The 24,686-nt window shown below is 44.2% G+C and overlaps 2 protein-coding genes across 2 annotated transcripts; one reads left to right on the top strand and one right to left on the bottom strand.

Moving 5' to 3' along the window:
* Positions 1-294: 294 nt before the first annotated feature.
* TLNRD1 (talin rod domain containing 1) lies at positions 295-2,741 on the bottom strand. The gene has a single exon (XM_062000509.1). It carries the CDS (start codon positions 2,150-2,152, stop codon positions 1,085-1,087), a length of 1,068 nt encoding a protein of 355 aa, XP_061856493.1. The 5' UTR covers positions 2,153-2,741; the 3' UTR covers positions 295-1,084.
* Positions 2,742-12,785: 10,044 nt separating this feature from the next.
* On the top strand, positions 12,786-18,434 carry MESD (mesoderm development LRP chaperone). The gene is made up of 3 exons (XM_062000510.1): positions 12,786-13,081; positions 17,182-17,414; positions 18,084-18,434. Exons 1-3 carry the CDS (start codon positions 12,920-12,922, stop codon positions 18,346-18,348), a joined length of 660 nt encoding a protein of 219 aa, XP_061856494.1. The 5' UTR covers positions 12,786-12,919; the 3' UTR covers positions 18,349-18,434.
* Positions 18,435-24,686: the final 6,252 nt, after the last annotated feature.

The following is a 24,686-nucleotide window of genomic DNA, read 5'->3' as shown; positions in this document are numbered from 1 at the left end:
CCAGCACCAGCACACTGCAGAGCTGTCCCCATACACACACACACACTGTCCAGCTCCCCATCAACACAACTCCAGAGCAGCTCTGTCAGAGGCATCCTCCTCAGGACAGGCAGTACTGGGGGAGGGAGGGACAGCCTCTAGGAAAAGAAAAGAACTGAATTGAGGCCTGTATGCTGCTGTCTACAACTACAGTTACATTTGTACCACCCCATTCCCTGGGGGAAATGACATACAATGCAAACAGGCCTAGTTGTTCAATTATTCAAGTATTAAAGAGATTCACAGAAAGACATCTGAGAAACATAACATTTTAATAGATGAAATAAATACTCCAGTACATGCAAGATAAAAACTGACATTGGAAAAAAAAAATTAAAAATCACTTTTGTTATAGTGTAATTTTTGTTTGTTTGTTTGTTTAAACACTCACAGTAGCTTTTCCCCCAGTTTGGAAATCAACACATGGAAAACATAATCACAACCTCCAGTCCTTCCACTCCTACACACCAAATGCACTTCTAACCTAACACTTGATGCAAAATAAAAAAGAAGTCATACAAAACAAAAACAAACAAAATAGTAGCTACATCCATCATCTATGTGTTGTTGGGTTTTTTCTTCTTTTTTAAATGAGAACTGAGGTAACCTTTTTCCTGCACAACTGAACAGCAAAATTTAGAAGGGAAATTTCAGAAGATGAGACGAGACAAACTTTAAAAACCGCACCCAGCGCGATTAAAGCTCTTTTTTTTTTCTCCTTTTTTTAAGATACCCCCACCTCCCCAAATATAAAAAAACACCAAACCCTTTTAAACAGCTGTTATTACCATTTGTGTGAAAACCTTGTTGCATCAAGGAAAATTTATCTGCAGATACTTGCTTGACTTTAAAGTAAAAATAAGTAAGCCAGAACTGGCCACCTTTATTAGTATGTCTAGTCTGAATATGTTCTGCTTCTTCATTACATGAAATCAAAGGATTGGGCTCATCCAAGCAAATTCTTTGGTATACAAAAAAAGGGGGGAGGAGGTGGGATATTATTTTCCTTTAGCAATGACTGGGATCTAAACAGAAAATGTGGGGGTTAATTCACAGAATTGGAGTTCACTGGCGGTAAAGTCCTGGGTGAAGATCGTTCTCTTAGTGCCTGAGATAACAGGTTGCAACCATCCGAGACGGCGCAAGCTGAGTTCCTCAACCTTTCCCTGTAATCGCTCATTTTGGTGCTACTTTCGGGGTGTTGGGCTATATCCCTGAGGCATTGGGTCAGGAGCACACAAGCGGATACCACACTCATGGCTCCTCCTAGGATGGCAGTTTGCACAGCTTTGCCCTCTGGATTAATGGTGGCAGCTTTACCCAAAAACTGGGGCTCAGTGGCAAAGCCCACCAGAGCGTAGACAGACTGCACCAAAGGTCCACTGAACAACACGCATCGGTTCCTGGTCAGTTCGCTGGGTGAAGTCTTGACCTCCTTGACGCATGCCAAGAGGGCTGAGGCGCTGGTGCTCATACATTTGACACTGAGTTTGAACTGCTCCTTAGCAAATTTATCCTTGGATTTCTCACTGGCCAGCACGCAGGCGTCTGTCAGGAATTTCAAGTTCTTGGACATGTTCTGAGAAACCTCCAGCAGGAGCTGAGGGCTCATATCTGCCAAAGGGGTGGTCTTCAAGACCCCGCAGCCGTGCTCCACCTCATGCCTACATCGGGTCACCTTGTAGCGATCCACCAAGCCAGGCATGGCAGGCTGGGCCCCCGGAGTCTCCACTGCAGCCAGGTAGGCAGCGTGGGCAGAGCATTCAGTCAGGGAGACCACCAGCTCCCCCATCTCCATCAGGCTTTCCCCCACCTCCCCAAAGCGTCCCATATTAAGCTGGCTCTGGATGTCATGGGTCAAGATGGAGAGTCCTTTGGTCCTGGCAATGATTGTGTCCCTGCACTTCTCGAAGGACTCGCCGAAGACAGACAGGCTCTCGGTGTTCACCGGCCTGGTCTCGCTCGACAGCAGAAGCAGATCGGCCACCAGTTGCATCTTGATCTTGCAGTGGTCGCAGATAGAGATGAGCTTCTTCCTCTGCAAGGAACTGCTGCTGGGGATGCCGCCGCCAGACACCTCGCTGCTGGAGTCGCCAGAGCCACCGCTAGCCATAGCGCCGGGAGGGCACTCGCATGCCGCTCGCGACCCTGCTGCCACCGCCTCCGCCGCCGCCCGCGCAGTCCCGACTGAGCCCGGCAGGATCGCTCTGCCTTTTCCGCAACATCATTCCATTAATCGCCGGGAGGCAAGAAAGGGCTCTGGGCGCCGGGGCTGCCGCTGCTGCGGGGAGCGCGCTTTGCCGGGGCGCCCGCCCCGCTCCGGCGCCAGCCCTCGCTCCTACGGTGCTCCCGCGGCGGGCCGGCGCTCGCCGGGAGCCCCCGGGCCCCGCTCCGGCATCCTTTAGACGAAATATATATTTATCTTTTTGTTTGTTTTGTTTCTTCCTTTTCGCACGTCGGCTTCCCTCCCTTCCACCACCTCCTCCGGCTCCCCGGCTGCGGGATCCTACGCAAAGTTCCCTTTACGAGACGGAATACCTCAGAGACGCCCAGCAGTCGCTCCGAGTCGGGGCAGGGGCGCAGCCCTCCAACTTGCTACCGCGCGGCCGGCTCCTCGGCTCGGGCAGCGCCGGCCGGGCGCAGCTCGCAAGGGCCGGAGGGGCGGCGGCTGCGCACCATGTGCCGCCCCCGGCGCGCCCGCCGCGGCCCCGCGCCGCCGGCTCGCAGGAAGCGCCGCGGAGGGTGTGGCCGCCCCGCGCCGCCACGGCCGCGCCGCCACCCCGCGGGGCCGGGAGGGGAGAGGGGCACGGCGGGGAGCCGGGCGCGGGTGTGCGGTGCGGCGGGAGCGGAGGGGGAGGAAAAGAAAGAGGGGGTGAGAGGGGGGGGAAAAAAAAAGAAAGGGAAAAAAAAAAAGCTCCACCGGATCCGGGTGCTGGGGGCGGGCGGGCGGGATCTGTTCCCCTTCCTTCTGCCGCTGCCTCACTCCTTCCTGCCGCGATCATTCACGCGGCCGCCGCGATCTCGCTCCCCGCCGCCGCGGTCCATGCCCCTTCGCCCAGGGCCCCGCAGAGTCGGCGCCGCCGGCCTCTCCTCGCCCGGTTCCCGCTGTGGCCGCTGCCGCACCAACTTAGGCTCTTCCCGCAAACAAGGGTGGTGGCTCCGGGCTGCAGCCGCGGATGCTGCGACCCGCCCGGCCTTGCGCTCCTCCTGCCATGTTTTCTGGCTGAGTCGCCAACTCCCAGGAAGAAAATTAAAAAAAAGAAATAAAAGAAAAAATAAAGAAGTGTGGGGGAGGAAATCTTCTTTTAAATTCCCTTTCTCAGGCTTTCAGACAAACTATTGGGAAGAGGCGGCTGCCGCAGATCTGCCAGGCAGCCGCTGCATGGCTCTGAGGGAGGCTCCCCCCTCCCCGTTGCCTTTGCTGTAACCTCACTTAAGCCTATCGAAATCTTTTGTGCGGTGTCACCGCCCTTCGTTCAAATCCTGCCCTCCCCCCGCCGCCCGCTCCACGCCCGCCGCCGCACGCTCCTCCCCGGCAGAAGGGGCGGCAGCGCCGGCCCGGGCCGCGCCCGCACCGCCCGCCCTGCGCCGCCACCGGCCCGGCGCCCGCCGCTGCTCCGCGCGGGTGCGCCTGAAGCGAGCGCCGGGGACCGACGAGGGATGAATAAATAAATGACGGCGGAGGGGGTGCGAGTGGGTGGTGGGGGAACGCGAAGGGAGCCGGAAAGGGGCAGTCGGAGGAGCTCAGCCGGGGGGCGCCGGTGCGGCCGTCGGTGGGGCGGTTGAAGATCGGAGATGCCGCGGGGGGACCGAGAAGCCGCCCGCCGCGCACGGGCGCCCCGGACCCGCTCCCAGCGGCCGCTCGCCCGCCGGGCCTGCGGGCAGCCCGCCAGGTGAGTGCCGCGGCCCGGCCGAGCCTCCCGCACCCCCGGGGCCCGCGGGGAAGCGCTGGGGCCGCGGCGCCGGGCGCCCGTTGCGGCTGTCACTGCCGGTTAGGTCACGGATCAAAGACAGTTTCGTGGTGCTAAAGACAGTGGGGCCTTCCGAACTGCGGCGGGGCTTAGGTTGGCTTTGCTCTGATGTAGTTCAGAAGCCCAACCTCCCGCTAGTCATAGCGGGTTCTCTAAGTATGGTACGGGACATTGCCACATCTTTATTTACACAGAAATATTTCCCTCAGTGCTGGCCTTGACTCGTTTTTTAAACCAATGAAAACGAACTGGGTACATTTTTCTCATGTTTCTTCCCTTGTTTTTGAAGACTAGTTACCGTTTGTTAGAATTTAGCAAGGCAAGTTGTAACCCACTGATGCTGTGGATGGAAAGCTTCTGCAGAGGAGACCTTCTCCTCTGGCTTGTGCCCATTCTGCAGCACACCAAGAACTTCATTAGGCGATTCTTGTCAAAAGGAAGATGTTATGCTCAGTAAATCTGAGGCATTCAAGCAAATGCCTCAAAACAACAATAAAATTAAAGTAACTAATGTGGCTGGAGCAAGTTATAAGAAGATGTGTTTAATGCTGCCTGGGATGCTTCCAATGGGAATTATGGAAAATGATGATGATAAGAATATTTATGTCTCCCCTGTTACGCAGCATCTCCATCCACATAATCCCAAATAATCAGAGTCCCTGTTGAAACCACATCTTATATTTGCCACGTATTTTGCTGCAGCTTAAACTGCAGCTCAGTAATAACATTCTTTTGCTCCTTTCAATCAAGCTTTCCTTTTAAAGTTAGCCTCTTAATTCTAGGCATGTACGGTGCATTTAGCTGGTTACAGAAATACATTTGTCCTAGTTCACAGTGACGTTAATGTTGTGACGTTGCTACATTTATACTACTGCAGGGGTGTAAGTGACCTTGAAATAAATGAAAATTGGACCAGTCTGCTCACTTGCAGGCCAGATCCAGCAATGTCCTGGCCCAAACAGCCCAACTGATGGACTGCAGACATTTAAGGAGCTTCAGACAAGTTTTATTTGTACATTGTCCCATCCAGTAGCTAGAGGAACTCTTGGCCTTCTCTATGGACTTGTAGAGAGGGACGTGAGCAGGATGGACAACAGACAGATGTGAAAGTGGAGGGTTAACAGGATGCATGGTTTTGGGGGGGTGAGGGGAAACCCTTGCCCTAGAGCCAGGCCTGAGGAAAGGGGCAGATACTCCTGTTTGGGTGTGTCGAAAATATGGCAGTTCTCCACCCATCCTCCTCGCAGAAACTGTGAGAGAAATTCTGTTTACTTGAGTCGGATTGTAGAAGTTTAAAGGAAGGTCATGAGTTGGGCCTAAACAATTTTGGCCTGCTGCCAGCATCTCCTTTCCAAAACTATAAATAGGAATGATTTCAGTGTGCTCTGAAAAAATAAAAATCAATGGGCAGAAGAAGGCAGCTGAATTGTATTTCAGTATATTTCTGGACACATCTTTACATGAGGCATATTATGTAGCACGAGGAATGCCTCATAAATATTAACCTAGTTTATTTTTAATGAAGACTGACTACATTTAATTAGAGCTTGAAAGATTTCATTTTGGAAAAACATTAGGTCTCACCCCTGGCTAGAAGAGGTGTTAAATGACCTAATAATCTTTTCCATTTTTAGAGGCTGCCACCCGCTGTGGTGCTCCCTATGGTTTGTGCCATTCCCCAAGGACAAAGTGGAGAGATCTTTGGTTTGGACAATTCCTGCCGTGGCTCCTCTACCAGCCGTCTTCCCAGCTGCCCACACCACAAACACAGCTAGGCCTTAACCCACGGCAGTTCCCTGCAGCTGACAAGGCCACCAAAGCTCTTACTGCTGTAGCGTAAAGCAAATAGCCTTGAAGCTCCTCTAATCCATCTACAGGACTGACCTCGTGCTTATCAGCCTCAGTATTAGCAAGGGTAATTATTATAATGTAGTAGGTGTTGCTTGTGGACAGTCTCTGAGGCAGTCTTGCCAACTGTACTTTTCTTCCAGTAGTAGCTTCTGGTGTTGAGCTCCTCTGCATAGGAAAACTGTGTTCAAGAGCAACCTGGCTTTTGCTGATTGAAAAAAAAAATGTAGAAAATGCCACTTTAATTGATTGTGTTCACCATGGAAGAGGCCTTTCTTGGAGCAGCTGCCTGTTAGAGCCTTCCTACAGACTGCGTTGCTGCTTCATAACTACATCTGGCCTGACTGGGTTCAGGATCACTCAGTGTTTTCCCTTTTTGTTATCTGACCAGAAACACATAGTCTTACCCTAAAAGGATGTTTTGAAGGCAGATTCTTTTGGATCTAGTAATTTAAGTAGAATTGAGGATCAGCTAGTTACATGCTTTAAAGGTCCAGTAGATGTTTCTGTGTGGTTTAGGAGGAAACTTATTCGGTGATGTCTAGGGTGGATATTTCCCTCATAAGCCTGATGCACATCTCTTTCAAAGAGAATGTGTGCATACCCATTTATTTCATGGCTGCTGAGTCCAAAGGTGACCCGCAGGACTTGGGCAGCTCTCTGCATTGCTGTAAAGACTTAGAAGACGTGAAAATCGGATGGCCGTGCTTGACTTTAAAAAGGTTTCACTGGCAGAGTCTGAATGAAATAACTCTCTGGGGTTCAAAACAGCAGGCATTGTCAGATACAAGGGATTAAAAGGCTTTTTAATGTGGCTTAGTAGTGTACAGAAGATTGGCTTACTTGTATGAGCTCTTCTTTTGTCACATTGATCTTTATTTTACATTGTGCTTAATACAACAGAAACTGGAGGCTGAAGTCTTCTTTGCTGAATCATCTGAAAGGACATGGCCTTTTAGTGCTTAGTAAACTCTTTTCTCTTTTTTTTTCATGAAGGAGGAATTGATTTTTGCCAGTGTAGCCAGTGTTGAGTAATAGCTGAAGAATACCAAGTTGTAATAATTTTATGAACGCTGCATGTGGCCAGGTTGGTGAGAGGAAGTTACTATACAACGCTTTATATTACTTTCCTGTATAGATGTATTGATCTAACTTAATAGGGAGCTAGCTGATGAAGCAATAAAAGGCAATTCAGTGGTTCCCCTGTGTCAGCTCTATGGGACTAAAGCCATGAGGTGCTAATTACAAGAATGATACCTCCAGTTCTGAGGGATGCAGCTGGTTTGTCAGGCTGAGAACTACAAATCAGAAGAGGATACAGATGGCAGAGGCTGATATAAACACAGAGGCAGATTTTGCAGAAGAGGCTGGAAGAAGCTCTGCAGCAATGGAATGTTAAGTCATAGAGAAGGAAAGGCAAGTGCATTGACTGGTTTATTGTTTTTAAGATCTATTTTGTCTGAAATGTTTTGGTACTAAGTATTTTGTGGTCAGTACTTACAGTCATTGCTGCACAAGAGACTAAAACTGTGAGGTCTGGGTCTGTCTCGGGTCTGCAGAGGTAATCATGGTAGATACACTCTGGATGCAAGGTGAGAACTGGTGTGTATTTAGCAAAAAAAGACAGCAGGAGGTGTGGAGGAAAAGTTAACTGGTCACTTGGCAACAGCAAAATGCAAACACAGCCATGAGGTTTGGATTTTCTTCTTTGAAAATGATTTTGTGTATTAATAAGTAGCTTTTAGAATAATAGGTGGGGGTTTTTCAGACAGGCTTAACCTCTGTGATTTGATGTAGGTTTGGGTTTTTTTTTAATATAGCAGTTGAAAAACATTGTCAAAGGTAAGAAAAATATCATGTAGATAGCAGTAATGCAAGTGTCTCGGTGGTGTCTAAAATATTGGTCAGCTCCTGTTGCTCAACTGAAAGACAATACAGCAAAAGTGAGGGTTTTTTTTTTTTGTTTGTTTTCCTTTTATTCACCATTTATTGTACTGATGTTTTCACCACTTACTGTATATAATCAATTGGTTGTCCCCTGCTGCTACTATGGATATTTAATACATTGACATGGAAAAGAGACACGTTTTTTACAAAAAGGAAAATGCAGCTACAAAATTCCTCTTGCATGGAATGGAAGGCTGTGCCGTATTTTATGTTGATACAGCCAGTAATGGCTTTTTACTTTATGTTCTCATCTACCAGCTACACATATGGATCTTCATTCTACAGCTCGTGTCCGATGAGGCCAATGCCCAGGAGAGCCTTAGGTGCAACATAGCTCCTTCTCTCCATCCTCTCTCCCTGAAGCAGGCAAGAAGGGCTAGGTTTGTAGGTCAGTTGTCTTGAAATTCAAAGCACGTAGTGGAAGAGTGGTAAATGCTGTTGGTTAGAACTGGTCCAGCATAAACAGGCATCCAGATCCCTCCCTTCAGACTCTTAGGTCTGGGGTGTTTTTGAGATCAAAGGTGAACGCAGTATTTTTGACAAAATGTGTAAGGGCCCACCCTTCCTGAATTGCACTTTTGGTAGCATGTTCTATCCTGCAGCTGTCATCCTCTACAGAAGCTTCTGGCTTGTTCTTCCCCCTTTTTTAAATACATATCATGAGAGAAATTTCATAGATGTTTTCATATCAGTCTGATCTTATAATTTTCTCGCTATCCCTGTTTGTTCTATGAGGAAGGCTGTTGATCATGACCAGTTCAAGTCTAGCACCTTTAACTCATGCAAAGTTTGTGCAGTGTATTACTTACATTACATATAGGTGCCAAAACTGACCTGTAAACCTAAAATTGAACTGGAACTACAAAATTAATTTCACTTAGGTTGTAGAAATTAGACTATAAATGGAATTCCTGTGGGAACTGTGTAAAACTTCTTTGACATTGATTTAATGTAATTCTTGTCAAAACAGGGTAACTTTAAATTGTGTAACCAGCACACAGTTCTAACCAGCACAGGTTTGTAGCAAGTCTTGCAGTAAGATGGGTATTAATGGGGACACTCTCTGGTGTTTCTGAATTTAAGGTTTAGAGTGTATAGCTTTGTTGCAGCTGACTAGACAGTCCCCAAACTTGATTAGATAGGTAGTGATTAAAAAGCTAACATTCCATTTGTCAAACAGGTCCATTCAGTCAATAAGTTTTCAGTTATGAAATGCATGAGCAGAGGATAATGTAAAGTTAGGAAACATGTTTATTTTTTTGTGGTCAAAACTGAAATCAGAATCTGAATTTCAAGGGTAGTACCCGAATCAGAATTTCATGTCCAAATCACAATAATTAACCCCTAATTTGAGATACTTTTGAATTAAAGACCTTTTTTTCAAATTGGAGCCAGGAACTCAAGGTCTGACTAGCTCTGGAACAAAAACCTGCATTCTCTTAAGAGATGGCAAGTGAATGTGCTTGTTCTAGGCATGAAATTGAGGACTGAAATTATTGTGAGTCATTCAAATGTTCATGCTCTGAGTGACAGCCTGTTTTGCTTGCTGTGCCACTAGTAACAGCATTAAAAAGCCTATTTCCTTTTCTTTCTTGAGATTTAGAAATATTCTTGTTTCTAACGAGAACACGTTCAGGTCTGATTCTTCAAGCTTTTCTTGGAATATAACGGCATTCAGAGGTCTCAGTTAACACATGGACTGTCTTTGCATGGAGAGCTCATGCTTTAGATTGGCTCTTCAGGGTAGCATTTAGGGTACTTAAGATAATTTGACCTATGAAAACATTAATTTTGAAGGTTTTCCTGAAAGTAACTCAGAATAGCCAGACATTCTGTAACATGTACAGTGCTTTTAAACAGGATAAGAAGACTCTGAATGCTGGGCCATCTCAAAACTGGCTTTAACTTTTCTGGCAGCTGTTATTGAGCAGGTCATCTGTATTGTTTAACAAGGATTGTCCTGGTCCTTTACTAAGCAGTTCTGATGCCTGTAAAGAACAGTAAAGAACATGGCAGTACCCCAGACCTCAAGCATTTTAGATATTAAAAGTAATCACTAAAAGGCTGCCTTTTGCAACACCTCATTCATCTGACTCACTATTAAACATCCTCTTGTATTAGTAGAATCTTAAAATGAATTAATTCTTCCAGACACATAATGTGTTGATAGCAGGTAGCCCTTGCATCTTCATTCTCTCTTCTGCATGCTTAGGGCTGATCTTCTGATCCTGTTAGTTTAATCTCTTAAATTGTCTCTATGTCCTTCCAAGAAGGTGCTGTCCTTTCCTTGATGAAGTCAAGTTCTTTGTTCATTCCAAGGAATGTCAAGGGACAAGATTTAAAACCCTACTTTACTGTATTTGCAAAGAAAAGTAAAATGTGATGAATGAGAATCCACCTTAAAGTAGAAGACTGCACAACCCCCCCCCCCATCCCCCAGCAAAGACTTGAGAGTACTTTTGGCAGTTAAGAAAATACACACATTCTTCTCCTACCTCATAAGAAATCATGGTGTGGGAAATATATTTTTCATCAACATAGTTCCAAAAATGCAGGTTATATTTAAAAAAACAAAAGAGAGAATCCCAAACTTCATTAACAGAAATTAGGAAGTCCAGAATCCTCTCATGTTACAGCTTGACCCAACCCTACTCAATAATGAAAACAGTTTACATCAATGGAAGAGGTAGATTTACCTTTCTGATAAGGTGGAACTTTATAACTGAAAGTACTACTAATAAAATGTGCATGTTGCAGAGGGAAAAATGACAGCCACGGCTTGAGACATTCCCAGTCATGACTAGATGGGAAGCTACACCATAAAGCTTTTGACAATGTATTTGTACAATCTACAATGAAAGTAGCCAGCTATTATGGGATATATATTATGGGATATATTCTATATTGTAATCATAATGGTGTTAGCTGCTAGGACTATAAAACCTGTTAAGGAATCTGAAGATGCTTAAGCTATAAAAGTATGGTTCTATAGCTACTCTGAACAAAACACAGTGTGCTTCAATAAAAACAAAATGCACTTCAACTTGCCTCAGTCAGTGATACATCTTTCGAGCTGCATTGCTTTTGTTTCTTGCATGGGAAAGAAGAGCTCAGTATAGAGGCTGAAAAGGTGTTTGTCCTGCAGCTGACTCCACAAAGAACATACTTTGAATAAGTTCTTCCTGGACACAGAATGCTGCCTGAACAGAGATAGTTGCAAGGTTGGAGACAAGAAGTGTATCCCCTTGAAATTAAAGCTTTTGTATGCACGAGGAAATGTACAGCAGTTTTGGTGCAGTGCTGGATATACCAAATGATTTGTTCACTTACCAAAAGGAATTGCATTGTTTTTGAGATCTCAGTGTCATACCAGATATTAGAGAAAGTCAAAGTTGGCTTGCTTTGTTCTAATAACAGAAAACACAACCAAAGGAAATATTTCCCAGTAGAAATTCAGTGAGAGTATTTTATGCTGTCAGTCCAGCATACCAAAATTGAATCCTTAATTTTTTTTCCAGTGAATGTACACATGATCCAATAATAACAAAAGTTACCAGAAACATATTTTAGTAAAACCTCATTAATCAGGGCAATCTGATATAGTATACCTGATGTTCATTACATTTAATGAGAAATGTGCTCATTAGTGACTTATTGGACAGCTTTGTGAAAGGTAACTTGGCTACACCCCGCATTTCTGTTAGTGCACATTTAACAAGCTCCATGAATAGCTCTGGTCTAACTGCTTCCTGTTTCTCAGGCACACTGGCAGTATGTCTGAAATGTCGTAGAATGATAACCCTCAGCATGGAGGCTGCAGACCAGGCTGGTTGTTTTTATCAGGGTGCTGAAATCTTGGATCCCACATCCTCCTCTGCTGTTTCTCATGCTATGCGTGCACTTGGCAAGCAACTGCTTCATGTGGCACGTCTCCCTGGCTTTCACAAGCTACAGAGCCCTTCAGCATCTTACCATTTCCAGAGTTAGTCCAGGCTTTGGAAAGCCTCCTGAAACCCATGTTCTTGCCCACTGACTGCTTTTGGTTTGTATTCACATGCTGTGGCTGTAAGGGCAGTGGGCTCTTGGTTTATTATAGGGCTATATACAGTAACAGAACTGGGGTTTAAGAGTTATTATATAGAATTAGTTCCTCTGCTCTGACTCTGTTCTCCCTTCAATGTGAAATGGAATGAAATGGAAATGAATGGAAAAGCATCCTCTTCACTCAACATCCTGACCACAACTAATATCTAACAGTACCAGTTACTGTGATGCTTCCTCGAATTCCCAAGTTTAAACTTCTCGGAGTTTAAGCTGAAAAGGCAAAAGAAAAGATACTTCTATTTATAATGAAACCAAGCTTCCATAAGGGAAAAAAAGACTGAAAAGTGAAATAAGGCTATGCAGACATCAATCTGCATGATTTGGTTTGGATAATGGAAAAGTAGTCTGTGCAAAGAAAAAGCAGCATCTTCTCTCCTTTTTTGTGGTGTTCTGGACATTCTGGAGTTGTATTTTAGTAACAAACTGCTTTCAGTCTTTTTCTAAAAACCTACCATTGCTGAGATACTACTTAAAATTACAAGATACAGTGCATCACAGTGAGCACAGATGCTTGCCACTGTGCTTTAAAAGAGGCAACAAAAATCACGTAACTAATATTCCAGGAGCCGGTACATCATGCTTTTACAACATCCATCGTTGGCTCGTCTGTGCCAGGATCTGCAGGGCCTACAGCCGGCACGGCCGCTGACCGCAGGGACCGGGGCGGGGCTGGAGCCGCCTGAAACGGCCCATTGTACCGGGACGGGGTGCGACATCGCGGCGGAGGAGGAAGAAGAGGACAAGGAGGAAGAGGAGGAGAAGGGTGTCCGCGGTCCGTGCGCTCTCGCCCCCGCCCGGCCCGCCCCCGCTGCGCGGCCACGCCGCAGCGCCCGCCCCATGCCCCAGCCGCTGCCCCCGTGCCGCCCAGCCCGCCTGTCACGGCCCTCTCGCCCCTTCTCCCTTCCCAGCCCCTCCTTCTCGTCCTTCCTCCCGTCGGGCCGAGCCGCCGCTGCCCCCGCCCCTTAAAGCAGCCGGGGCCGCCTTTCCGCGGCGCTGAGCTCCGGGAGAAGATGGCGGCGGCCGCGGGTTGGGCCGTGCTGGGCCTGGCGCTGTGGCTGTGCGCGGCGACTGCGGCCGGCGAGACGGAGGGGAAGCGGCGAGCCCCGGCCAAGAAGAAGGACATTCGGGACTACAACGACGCGGACATGGCTCGGCTGCTGGAGCAGTGGGAGGTGCGGGGGGAGGCCGGGGATGCGCGGCCCGGAGCCCGCGGTGGGGACTCCGCGGGGGCCGCTGCCGTCTCGGGGCAGCCCCGCGACCCCTACGGCGGGGAAGGCATGAGGTTGGCCCCTTGCTGGGCTCCTGGCCGGGAGCGGGTCGGGGGAGCCCTGAAGCGTGTTGGCGTTGGAGTGCGGGTCCCCATTTCCTTCCCCTGAGGCTCCGGGCACGCGTTTCGGGGGGAGGGGGTGTGTGTGTTCAGCGGGCGAGCGGGCACAGAAGGGGCTCCCGGGGAAGCTGCCCGGCAGCCCACAGCCTGCCCTGCTGCCCCTTCCCTCCTCCCAGCGCCTGAGCCTCCAACACACGCCGCTGATGCATGCCAGCAGCCTAGTTTGCCTTAAATGTCTGCTGTTTGGGGGTATTGAGGGATATACATTTATTGACCAAAGAATAATCATTTCATATGGAGAAATAGTCCTTTCACATAATACCCATTTCACACTTACAGGGTAGATCTGTAGCTGGCTTTTTTGTTTGATGATTTCTTCCTCACTACTTCTCGTGGTAACCACCTCTTCCAGTTCCTGCTCTCTCTTGTCACCCTTTGTCAGCCTACTGCCTTAACTTTCTTTGTCAGTTCCCCATCACTCTCTTCTCCGTGTGGTTGTCATACCTGTTTGAGTCGTCGTTTCACTGTTTTTGGCTTCCATCACCTTCTGTATCTTTTACTCTTCCCCATGAGGCTGTTCCCCAGAGTGTTTGGCTGAGAAAATGAAGGAAATAATAGAGTGAAAACTTCTGTCTCCTGTAACACCAGTTACAGCTATAACTCAAAGTGGAGAAGTAGGTTTTGTATGTGTAATATAAAGGAACTTATGTGAGAGGTAAGGATATCTGCTTTGGGCCTGCTTGGCAGCTTATGGACTTGTCCATTCCCATGTTACTGTATATCTCCCTTAGGAAGAGAGATTCTTAGGAAATTGGGTTGGAATTTAGAATAAAATTCTGAAAAAAAGTTCAAAGTTCACCTTTCTGTTGGTATTATCAGCCAAGGATCAGCCAGCCTCAGCTGCTAAATGATCAAGGCTTAAATGGTAATACTGGCCAGCTTCAAGCAAATTTGGCATTGTAGGAAAAATCTGGGAAGATGAATGTCTCTGGACTTTGTGAATTAGATACCTGGATGAAAGAGAGACTCAAATCAGTGTTGTTGTGACTCTAACTGTTCCAGCAAGGTGGCAGGCACAGGGTCAGGAGGCTGCTCAGGGATTTTCCTCTGTAGTTGGAGCAGGTCTCTGCTCAAGTTGACCATGTGCCACACAAATGCTTGTGGCCACGTTGTGTGCAGCTGTGGCAGAGTAGCTGGGCAGTTGGCTGCTGGGGTTGGCATTGCTGATGAGGAGACAGAACCCTAGAAGAAAAAAAGTTCTCAAAGCAGAGCCTGAACAATTAATGGTTGGTTGGTCTTTGGGATTGTCAGCTGTATGGCATTTTTGCCTGATGGTAGTCGAGACACATACAAGGAGCATGAAAGACTTGAGGGGGTGGTGGCTGGGGGATAGAGAAGAAAGGGCATGACTGGACTCCATTGGAGGGGAAACAAAGGGGCCATTATGAATTTGGATAAGAGCAGGAATTATGCTCTGGAGTGAGTGGCACAGGGCATGGATCTGTACACAATCAAGTGTCGTTACTTTTAGCTGAGATGGCTCCAAATACTTTTTGTTTCCCTGGCATTTCGTCTGAAAGCGTGGGAGGATGGTGTTCATAACGTCCTGGGTGTTAGCCACAGGCCTGGAGACTGACACCAGCAGCCTTCCCAGAATAAGCAGCTGCCTCTGTTCAGGCTCTTGTGCTGCCCTTTACACTGTGCTAGTGCAACTGCCTGGTGAGCTGGGAGAATGACCAGGTAGAAAATGAGCATTAAGAACAAGGAAAAGAAATTGAAATTGCTTCAGCAGCTCAGTTGCAAAAGTAGGCTGTGAAGGAAGGCACAAAGGGGTTTCCCTTGTGGAAGGGGACTCTCCAGCAGCTGTGAATGCAGAGGAGCTGGGAAAAGAATGGGGAATCTGATCCAGAGGTCTGTTACTGAAATATCATTTTCTTTAAGTAGCTCATTATTGTTAGAAGCTCAGGGTTTCTTGGGCTTGACTCTTGGCTAAGATTATTGAATAGGCTGAAGAATTAGGTGACACATCAGTAACCTGGAGTTTTATTTTTAAAAAAATATTATCAGTGTGAGAATTGGAGCTGAGAGGAGGAGAAAGAGAAGGAATACATAGTTATTACTGTGACTGTAATGCTTTCGCTCTGAAGCCTCGTGTTACTGTTTAAACGAATGAAACTGGTAGATGTTGGAAAGGAAAAGCTTACACTTTCCATGCGGTCTTTCACTTTGTACATAGCTTTGTAAATACAGAACTGCGTGGTAGTTTGTACAGGATCAAGAAGTGTCATGTGGGGGAGCTTTTGACCACTGACATTTCTGTTCAATACAGCTTTATGAGCATTTAATTGAACAGTTAGTGGAAAAATAGGTAACATATGTTAGTAGGTTGTGATGTCACTAAACCCAAAGACGGTTTCTGTGCTGTGTGAGGAGTATTTGGAAACACTTGTTTCTATGTTTCCCTTTCAAAACTGTGAAGCTGGTTTTGTGCTAGCCAAACATAAAATTAGGATGATTTGCTTTTACTTCTGAAGAGTGTTTCCCATTCACCCATGTAAGATTTTGTACCTTACCAATATGAGCATTTTCCAGCTTCCTCTAAGGTCAGTATTGTTACCAGTTAGCAAGGGCAGCTGGACATTCCTGGGACTCCCCTTTGCACCCAGTTCACTTGATATGGAATGGTCAGAGGTGCATGAGCTACTTGAAAACACGCTTCAGGCTTGCAAAAGTAAGACAGGTCTGTAATTAGTAAGGAAACAAAGGATAAAATCTGAGCCTTCTAAAACTTTATTCTTTGGTAACTGAATTTTAACCTCTCTTAGCAGAACAACAGCGAAATCTATGAAATTGAGATGGGAAAAGAGCACAGGGCACTTTTAACGGGTGTGGGATGTTGTGAGAGGATGGTGTTGGGATTGTGTATGTGCAGAGGTGAGAGGGTAGAAATCAAGCTTGTCTCCTGAAGGGGATATCTTTAGGTATTACTACAGTTCACGTTCCTAATGGGTCAATGTATATTTCCACTTAATGTTTGAATTCAGAACACCTAAATTATATGCTTCAATTCCTACTGATTTACTAATGCCAATGTAAGACTTCTGTGTTTTTCAGTGCTTTTTAATGCTTTTTAATTCTATGATACAAATACTGCTTAAGTATTTGTACTGGCCTAATATAAGTTGTCACTATATTCATTCCTCTCTATTGTGAGGGACAGCAGTTTGAATTCTGCCTTTCCAAATATTTAAATGCCTGTCAGCCTCAGCAGAGGCAGCAAGAGGGTTTCTTTTCTGCTTTCCAAGAGCAATTTACTCTCGGTGATTATGTTGTCAGAATGTGAACTGCCTTTCATCTGTGCATTGGAAAAGTCATGAAACATTAAAAGTTTTCCTGTGGCATGAGCATTGAAATTTGAATTCTTGCCTTTTTATTTGTTTAAAAGACACAAAGCAAAGAAAATTAATTTCTCAAGTGATCCCATAGTTCCCAGAAGTGAGTTTTGATCTCTGAAAGTCATAGTCAGATGGGTGTCACTTTTTATTTGTGCATGCATGAAGTCTTTTAGTGCAACTTTATTGATTTATCTTGTGTACTTAGTAAATTTCTGTGAAACTGGAGTAAAAAAGTGTTGTTTTATCAATTATTTAGGTGGAATTGTATTGAATTAGTCTTGAGACTGAAATACTCCTTAGTATATGGGGAAAAATTGATTCTGCATGTCAATATGAAAATGTGCATCATTTTTAGGGGAGAGTTATAAATGGAAAGGACACCCTTGGTGAGGTATCCTGAAACAAAACTCACAATTTCTTATGGTTTAAGAATCATTAAAGATTTCTGCTTCAATAAATTAAAAAAAAAGTATTTGCTAAACAGTGAGAAACTTCAAAAGAACAGTTTTTTGGCACACTTGAGCTTAAAGACTTTTCATTTTCCAAACAGAAAGATGATGACATTGAAGAGGGAGATCTTCCTGAACACAAGAGGCCTTCAGCACCAATAGATTTCTCAAAAATTGATCCAGGGAAGCCTGAAAGTATCCTGAAGCTGACAAAAAAGGGGAAGACTTTGATGATGTTTGTCACGGTGTCGGGAAATCCCACAGAAAAGGAGACTGAAGAAATCACTAGTTTGTGGCAGGGCAGTCTCTTCAATGCAAACTACGATGTGCAAAGGTGAGCTGCTGAACACAAGGATGAAGTTCTTGCCTTTGCAATTGTTTCTCTCTTCCTGAAAGTCTTTTCAGCTGTTCATCCTGTGCCTTTCCCCAACATCATTGTTTCTCTGTATCAGTTTATATGCTGATTTAAGTTGTGCTACAAGTCTTTTTAAGACATATATGATGTATGTATCACCTAATTTCTTTTCATCTCATTGTGTTGCAGCTCTTTATCAGTTTTAGTTGCAGCAGTTTGCCTTTATGTGCTTTATGGAAGACATCACACTTGGAAGACTTGTCACTACAAAAGGCTTTTTGTTCCTCTGGCTAAAATATGTGATTTTTGTCTCTCTCCAAGAGAGGATCATTTTGAAACTGGAATGTTATGCTTTTGAATTGAGGCTGAAAAGGGTTGCAGCAAGTGCACAAAGCAAATTTAATGCCTGTTAGTGGATTTTACATAGTTGTTTTCTTCATGTTCTTATTCCTTCTTGGTTATTTGTAAACCAAATACATTGTATTATTACTTGTGCTAGAAAATTGTTCTTTTGTCCAACAACACTAAGACCAACTTCTTGCTCTTAAACATGTGCCTCAGTCGTGGAGGTGCTCTGAATTAAGCAAAATGTTGTAGCACTTGAAAAGCACAGAGCTGACTGCAGAAATGTGTGTGTCTTTCCTTCAGGTTTATCGTTGGCTCGAATCGTGCCATCTTTATGCTACGTGATGGCGGTTATGCCTGGGAGATCAAAGACTTCCTGATAAGTCAAGAAAGGTGTGCGGATGTTACCCTGGAAGGTCAGGTTTATCCTGGCAAAGGAGCAGAAGAAAGTGAGAAAACAAAAAACAAAACCAAACCTGAAAAAGCAAAGAAGAAAAAAGATGCAGACAAGAAGTCTAATAGCATCAAAGAGGACAACCGAGCAACCAAACAGAGAGAGGATCTATGATGGATGTGTTAATCAGACTGAATGCTGCTCTGCTCTTCCTTGAAGGGAAACTAGTTTTCCATAGAATTCCTGGCTTTTCTGGGGTGGGTGAGGTGGGGGGAAGGAAGGAAGCAGAGACTTCTGAGGTTAAAAGACTCCTATGTTGAAATACACCAGTTTACTGATTAATATTGTCCATTTGTTTAGTTACAGGAAAGGTAATGTTTAATACCAACCATTGAATGCTTTAGCTTGTCACTTTTTATGCTTTTGTTTAAAATTAACATACAGATCTGTGTGTCTAACGTTGCAAACTTCAAGTGGAACAGAAGAAATGCATCCACTTCTGTCTTTGTTATGCAAGTTGGGGATTGATTCATAGCTGCTGTTAGTTAGCAGAAGACAGTGTTGAGAGACTCTTGGAAGCCAGCTTGCTAGACTCAGTTGTTAAAACTGCTTCAGATTGCAAAGAATAATGTTACAGTAGCCAAAGACACCTGAAATTGTGATGACTAGGACATGTCTGGTTAGACTGCCAGTTTCTTTTAAAGTAAACAAACCCCATTCTGTATGAAACCAGAAATCCACAGAAGTGCTTAGAAGCATGGTAGAAGCTAAGGCAGATAGTTGGCTAATGCTGTTCAAATCAGAGCAGAAGGAAGTTCTGTAGCCACAGGGGTAATGCTGGGATGTTAATGGAATGGCAGAACCCACACAAGCCCTGTGGGGTGAAAGGAAAAGTCAGATTCATGCCATTCAGGTTGCTGCTGCCAAACAACTGTGCCTGTGGAAGTGCGTGTTACATATGCCCTATCATTGAGACAGTGAGCTAAAAGAAGTCGCTTTAACTCTGAAATGAATTTGTTTCACTGGCTTAAGAGTTTAAATCTTTGGAAAAAAATACTGGTTATTCTACAAAGCTGAACTTTGAGTTAGACGTATTACTGATGCTTAATAACCATGTGTTATTTTTGGGTTCATATCCCTGACTGATGTGGTTGATTATAAATGAAGATTTGGTTTAAATACTATTGCGTGTGATGTATAAGAGCAAAACCAATTTCTACTTGAAAGACTCTGTGTAATTGAGGTTTGATTATTGTCCAGATTGTATTCAGTCAAATGCATTGCTTAGAATTGTTTCCCTGCTGCCTTACTCTCTGTTAAAGACTAAATGCACCTAGCATGTATGGTCCACATCATTTTCTAGAGGATGAGCACAGTATTAACTGTATTCATTCAGTACTACTAAGATGTTACTTTGACTCTTATCTAAGGTGCTAAAATCCAAGAGTTTTGGATAAAAGGTCCTGATTGAACCATAATGGTTGATTTTGTGGAATACTTCAGTATCAAAAGTGGAAAACTGTGACTTACAGAGTGCTTGTGCTAAAATAAAAGATGTCCCTAAACTTATTCTTTCATTGAGTAGTAAAACCTATTAAATAATTACATATTTAGTTGTGTATTTTGGAGACAGACAAGGACTAAATGATGTTAATGAAGGTTCCAGGTAATTAGTTTTATTTAAGTGAAATTATATTTCTAGGAGTTTAGGATTAAAGACACTTTTCCCAACCACTCTTCATTAAACAGGTCTGTGCCTGTTTGAGTGGACAAATGAAAATCATGTGTTTCTTCAGGGTTAACTATTGCTTTTTTATATTCCAGTATTAATTCAAAAGTGGAGTGGAGAAGAGTCTCTGTAGGTGTTTGGAGATCACATTGCAATGAGGAAAGCTGTGCAGTCCATTTCTTGTTCATGACTAATTTATCATTTGATCATGTGTCCTGGGTTTGCGCCTCCCCTTTTTCTTAAGTGTGTTACTTCATCTCAAAGGGATGAACAGAGGCCAGATAAAACTGCATATGAAGTAGTCATCATTTACAGCTTGAGTTAAGCTATAGAGATGACAATTCAGACTATGATGAGAAATGTGTGGAAGTGGAGTTTCTGTAGTTCTCTTTATGTTATGAAACACAAACATGGCTTTTTTTTTTTTAATTGAATTGAGTTCTTCCTGACCTAAATAATTAAGCAATGCAAAAGGGTATACAAATAATCCAAAAGTTAATTAGGCAAGGAGGAAGAGCAGTTAATACATACAGCCCAGCTTCTGAGAAGATATATTAATTTTAGCCCTTCAGAAGTCTACATACACAGTAGGTTGAATCTTGTCCTTTTAGAGTTAAAAAGAGGGGACAACTTTGCTGAAGTTCAGACAGCTGACTGGGGTTTTTGTTGTATGGAGTCATTAAGTTGTGTATGCCAAGCACAGGCATGTCTTATGCCACACAGCTTATTTAGATTTTTAGGTCGTTTTTTATGTTTCTTAATAGCTTGAGGGTTACTTTTTGTTATAAAGTACTGCCTTCAAGGACCTGTTTTCTTTTGTTTTTCCTTTGTTTTTTCTTCTCCTTCGTGCTTTGTACTCAGACTTCTAATAACAGAGTTTTGGCTTTACATGCAAGCAATTCAGATGCAGCCTTTAAAACCAATTTCACCAAGTAGGTTTCATTGGTACTCTTAGGGTGATGATAGCTCTTATCATTTCCTTATTTTTTAGAGGTACGTGGAAAATCATCTGCATTCATGACAACTAAATGTCTGCTGCCTTGATTTCTCTGTTCTGGAGCCATAAGTTTTCTAAGTTGTCCTTTTCAGAAAAGGTTTGTCAATGATAGTACACAAGATGTTGCACTTTGTGAAACATTTCCAATGGACAATCAACTTTTTATGTAATAAAATACCAAAACAAATCTCTCTTTTTTTTGGGTCTTTTTTGTTTTTAAAGATAAGGCACACAGGATACATGAGGATTATCTGTTTTCCTGAAATAATTTCATCAAATAAGTGAATGAATGCTGGCGCTTGAATGTGTAAGAAAACATTAATATAAAGTCTTTATGTGTTATTAATTAGTTTATAATTAATTTTACTTTGTTGCTGCACTTGTTATGAGGTCAAGTGCCCACTTCTAATATTTTATCTTTAAATCTGTTATGACATACAAACTACAGCAGGATTTCTGGTTTTTACTTGAGTGGTCAAAGCATTTCTCTTCTGAACAGTCAGGTCACCTGTGGCTTCAAGAAGACTCTGTCTTCCTATCACTGTTTCTGGACTCTTTCCATTTGCTCACAAGAAAAAAATGGTGAAGGTAAAATACCCTTTTATTAAGATATGGAGTAGCCTGCTCTTGTCTGGTACTTGGCCACTGTTGTGTTGGGGTTTATAATAAGCCTTGGAAATTATTTGTAGTCTTTATCTGTGGCTCTTTTCTATTCAAGGAGTAACAGTGGCTTTTCCAGAAGTCTGGGGCTTTTTTAGTTGCATGAGACATTTACAGAAATTAAAAGAGCTATGCCTGAGTAATAGGGATGCCTCATTTTAAGAAATGCCTGTTTCAGTGGTGCTATCTTGTTTCTCATCCTTAAGATTATCATCCCACTATGTTTATTGATATGATTTATTTGTTGATTCTTACTGTGCGATAAAAATGAACTGGTTTTATGTAGCATTATTTTGTGTCTTTCACACAGTGTCATTTTAACAGGGGCAAATCCCAGGGGATTCAGAGAACACCAGATTGCCAGGAAGGTAAGAGCTGCTTGATTTCGTGAAGGAAAAAACACTCCTCTCGAGTCTTTTGGTATTGGTGATTTTTCTTCTTTACACAAGTCAGGTAGCAGGAGGGAGTGGGATGCACCAGGCAGCTTAAGCAGAAAGGTCTGTGCAGGGTAGTTTCTGATTAAAAGTTTGGTGTAACATGTTACAATTCTGCATTACATGGCATACCAGGCTTTATCCAGACAGCTGGTAAACGCTTTGTTGCTCTTGTGATGCCACTTATTAGTTCAGTATTTTCACTGTCAATACTGGTGCCAATGGGGTTATCAGTATCATTCTGTCAATAGATTTCTGTAATATGAAAAACAGATCAGTTAACCATCGTTTAAATTAACACTCATAATCAAGAGTTTAATTTAAAATGGACTTTAAAAAATGATTAGTATTACATAGATGTTGGTGTTTGGGGAAGGAGAAATAGGAAAGCTAAAGGAGCTTCAGCTTCTTCCCAGTCTTCTGGAGAGAGTCCAGTGCAGGGCCACCAAGATGATCAGGGGTATGGAACATCTTTCATACGAGGAAAGGCTGTGGGAACTGGGGCTGTTTAGTCTGGAGAAGAGGAGATTGAGGGGTGGTCTTGTTAACATTTATAAATATCTAAAGGGTGGGTGTCAGGAGGTTGGGACATCCCTTTTTTCTATAGTAGCTAGCAACAGGACAAGGGGTGATGGGATGAAGCTGGAACACAAAAAGTTCCACTTAAACATAAGAAAAAGCTATTTGACTGTTGAGGTGAGGGAGCCCTGGCACAGGCTGCCCAGAGGGTTGTGGAGTCTCCTTCCCTGGAGGTCTTCAAGACCTGCCTGGACATGTTCCTGTGCGACCCGATGTAGGTGAACCTGCTTCTGCAGGGGGGCTGGATTAGATGATCTGTAAAGGTCCCTTCCAACCCCTACCATTCTATGATTCCCCCAGACCCATGTCTGCAAGCCATCTTGTACATTTTTTTCTTAACTTGTCCTCAGAGCAGTTTTGTTTAATTCAACTTCTTTTGAAAAAAAGAAAAAAGTTCATTTTCATCCCTCCAGCTACAATTAAATCCCAGGAGATTCCAAAATAGTACACACTTAAAATGACACAAGGCTTCAGTAGAGTATCTTATTATTCACCCTGTCGACTGTATCCACAGCCATACCCAATGACTTCTCAACCCTTACTGGTCATCTTTTCTTTCTGATGCTGTCATATGTGCTAACAACTGTATGAACTTCTGATAATTGCAGTTATACTAGGATGGAGTTGCCAGGGAGCTTAGTGGCAGCGTAAACGTGGGAGTGTTTTAGGACTTAAGACAGCTGTTGAGCAGAAGAGTTTGAAAAACTATCTTTCTCTCGTGTAATGTGGGAGAGCAGATGTTTTGTTGGGATCTAATGAGCTGTGTAACCTAACCAGGGAAGGGTCACTTCTCCCTAGCCCCTGTTTTCACTTATTACCACCAGTTAAGCTGAATTTCTCAGTTCTTAAATAGCCCCTTGTAAGGCCTGAAATATATTTCAGCCATGTTATTATTGCCATCAGTGGATGTAACCCGGGACAATTTCACTTTCTGGGATGATAAAATCAACTTTAGATTTGTAACAGGGAAGCCCATGCTTAAGAGAGATTATCCAAATGACAGAGCAGTGCCAGGTGAGTGCTGGAGATGGACTACAGGAAAGCAAACACAGAAGTCAAATAATCTGCATTAATTTCCTGAGGTGCCACTATTGACTGATAGACATTTGGGGTTTAGGTGAGGCATCTGGACTCTTAAGAAACATTATCCTGTACTACTTATTCAACTCTAAGAGGACAGGAGATGAGGTTATGGTTGTTCTGGGATCTCACACTACGCCCTTTGCCAAAAGAGGAAAGACACTTAATTGCAAAAAGGGCTTTCTCCAGACCAATTTCCTGTTCAACTCTGTTACTGCTTCCTTATCCCAGGCCACTCACTCTGTCCTGACTGCTGAGATGCTCCAGCTGAGCTCGGACGCAGATGTCACAAATTATTCTACTTCCAAAGCAATGGAACTCTCCTTTGAGTTTTGTTCTTGAGGTTTACACAGATGTACAAGCTGGATTCAGTGCCATGGCGAAGGGATCACTGCAGGAGCTTTCAGAGGTGTGTTTTGTGAGGAACACATGCAAGAGGAAGGAAGGGTGGAGCTGCAGTGGTGGTTTCTACACATCATTCTGCTGTCCTTTGAGAAGAGAGAAGGTGGTGTGACAAAAGCTCTGAGCTGGCTGCTGGAGTGGCCCTTTGGGGATGAAAAGCCACGAACACATCACAGTGTCTTCAGCTTCCAGTGGAGGTGATGGTCCAAAGACCTGCAAGGGCTGCATAGAATGCACTTCTCAGGGAAATGGACAGTGTTTCTCCTTGTCCAGTGGATTTGGGAGAATCAAAGCTCTGTGAAGCACAGGAGAGAGCATCCCTACACTTTGCAGCAGCGAGCTGAAACTGACACAGCTCCGTTACTCTTCGAGAAGAGACTAAATGTGTGTGACATTCAGCTGGGGATATTGCTGTCGTGCTGGGATAAGGTGGTGCTTCTGTAAGAGCCAAAATCTCAGGGTTTTTCTTGGTTTGTGATTCAGCCCATAGCCTTTTTTTCCATTGTGCAAAGCAGCAGAGAAAAGAGAAGGAATAAAAAAAAAAAGACAAGCAAACCTAACAAAACCTCGCCCCAACTGCTCTTCCTGCACTTCCCTTTAAAAGGCAGAAGCTGCAGCCAGAAGTTCGCGA

Source organism: Colius striatus, chromosome 7 (assembly GCF_028858725.1).
Source record: "Colius striatus isolate bColStr4 chromosome 7, bColStr4.1.hap1, whole genome shotgun sequence".
Classification (NCBI taxonomy): Eukaryota; Metazoa; Chordata; class Aves; order Coliiformes; family Coliidae; genus Colius; species Colius striatus.
The sequence above is the reverse complement of the archived record's forward strand: the minus strand, read 5'-3'. Positions and strand labels throughout refer to the sequence as shown.

What these genes read in the sequence shown, in the direction of transcription:
- TLNRD1 (XM_062000509.1), bottom strand. Translation starts at nt 2,152, where the DNA reads ATGGCTAGCGGTGGCTCTGGCGACTCCAGCAGCGAGGTGTCTGGCGGC.
- MESD (XM_062000510.1), top strand. Translation starts at nt 12,920, where the DNA reads ATGGCGGCGGCCGCGGGTTGGGCCGTGCTGGGCCTGGCGCTGTGGCTG. An exon ending in GGCTGCTGGAGCAGTGGGAG is followed by an intron (nt 13,082 to 17,181) that starts GTGCGGGGGGAG and finishes TTTTCCAAACAG; the next exon opens with AAAGATGATGACATTGAAGA. An exon ending in GCAAACTACGATGTGCAAAG is followed by an intron (nt 17,415 to 18,083) that starts GTGAGCTGCTGA and finishes TCTTTCCTTCAG; the next exon opens with GTTTATCGTTGGCTCGAATC.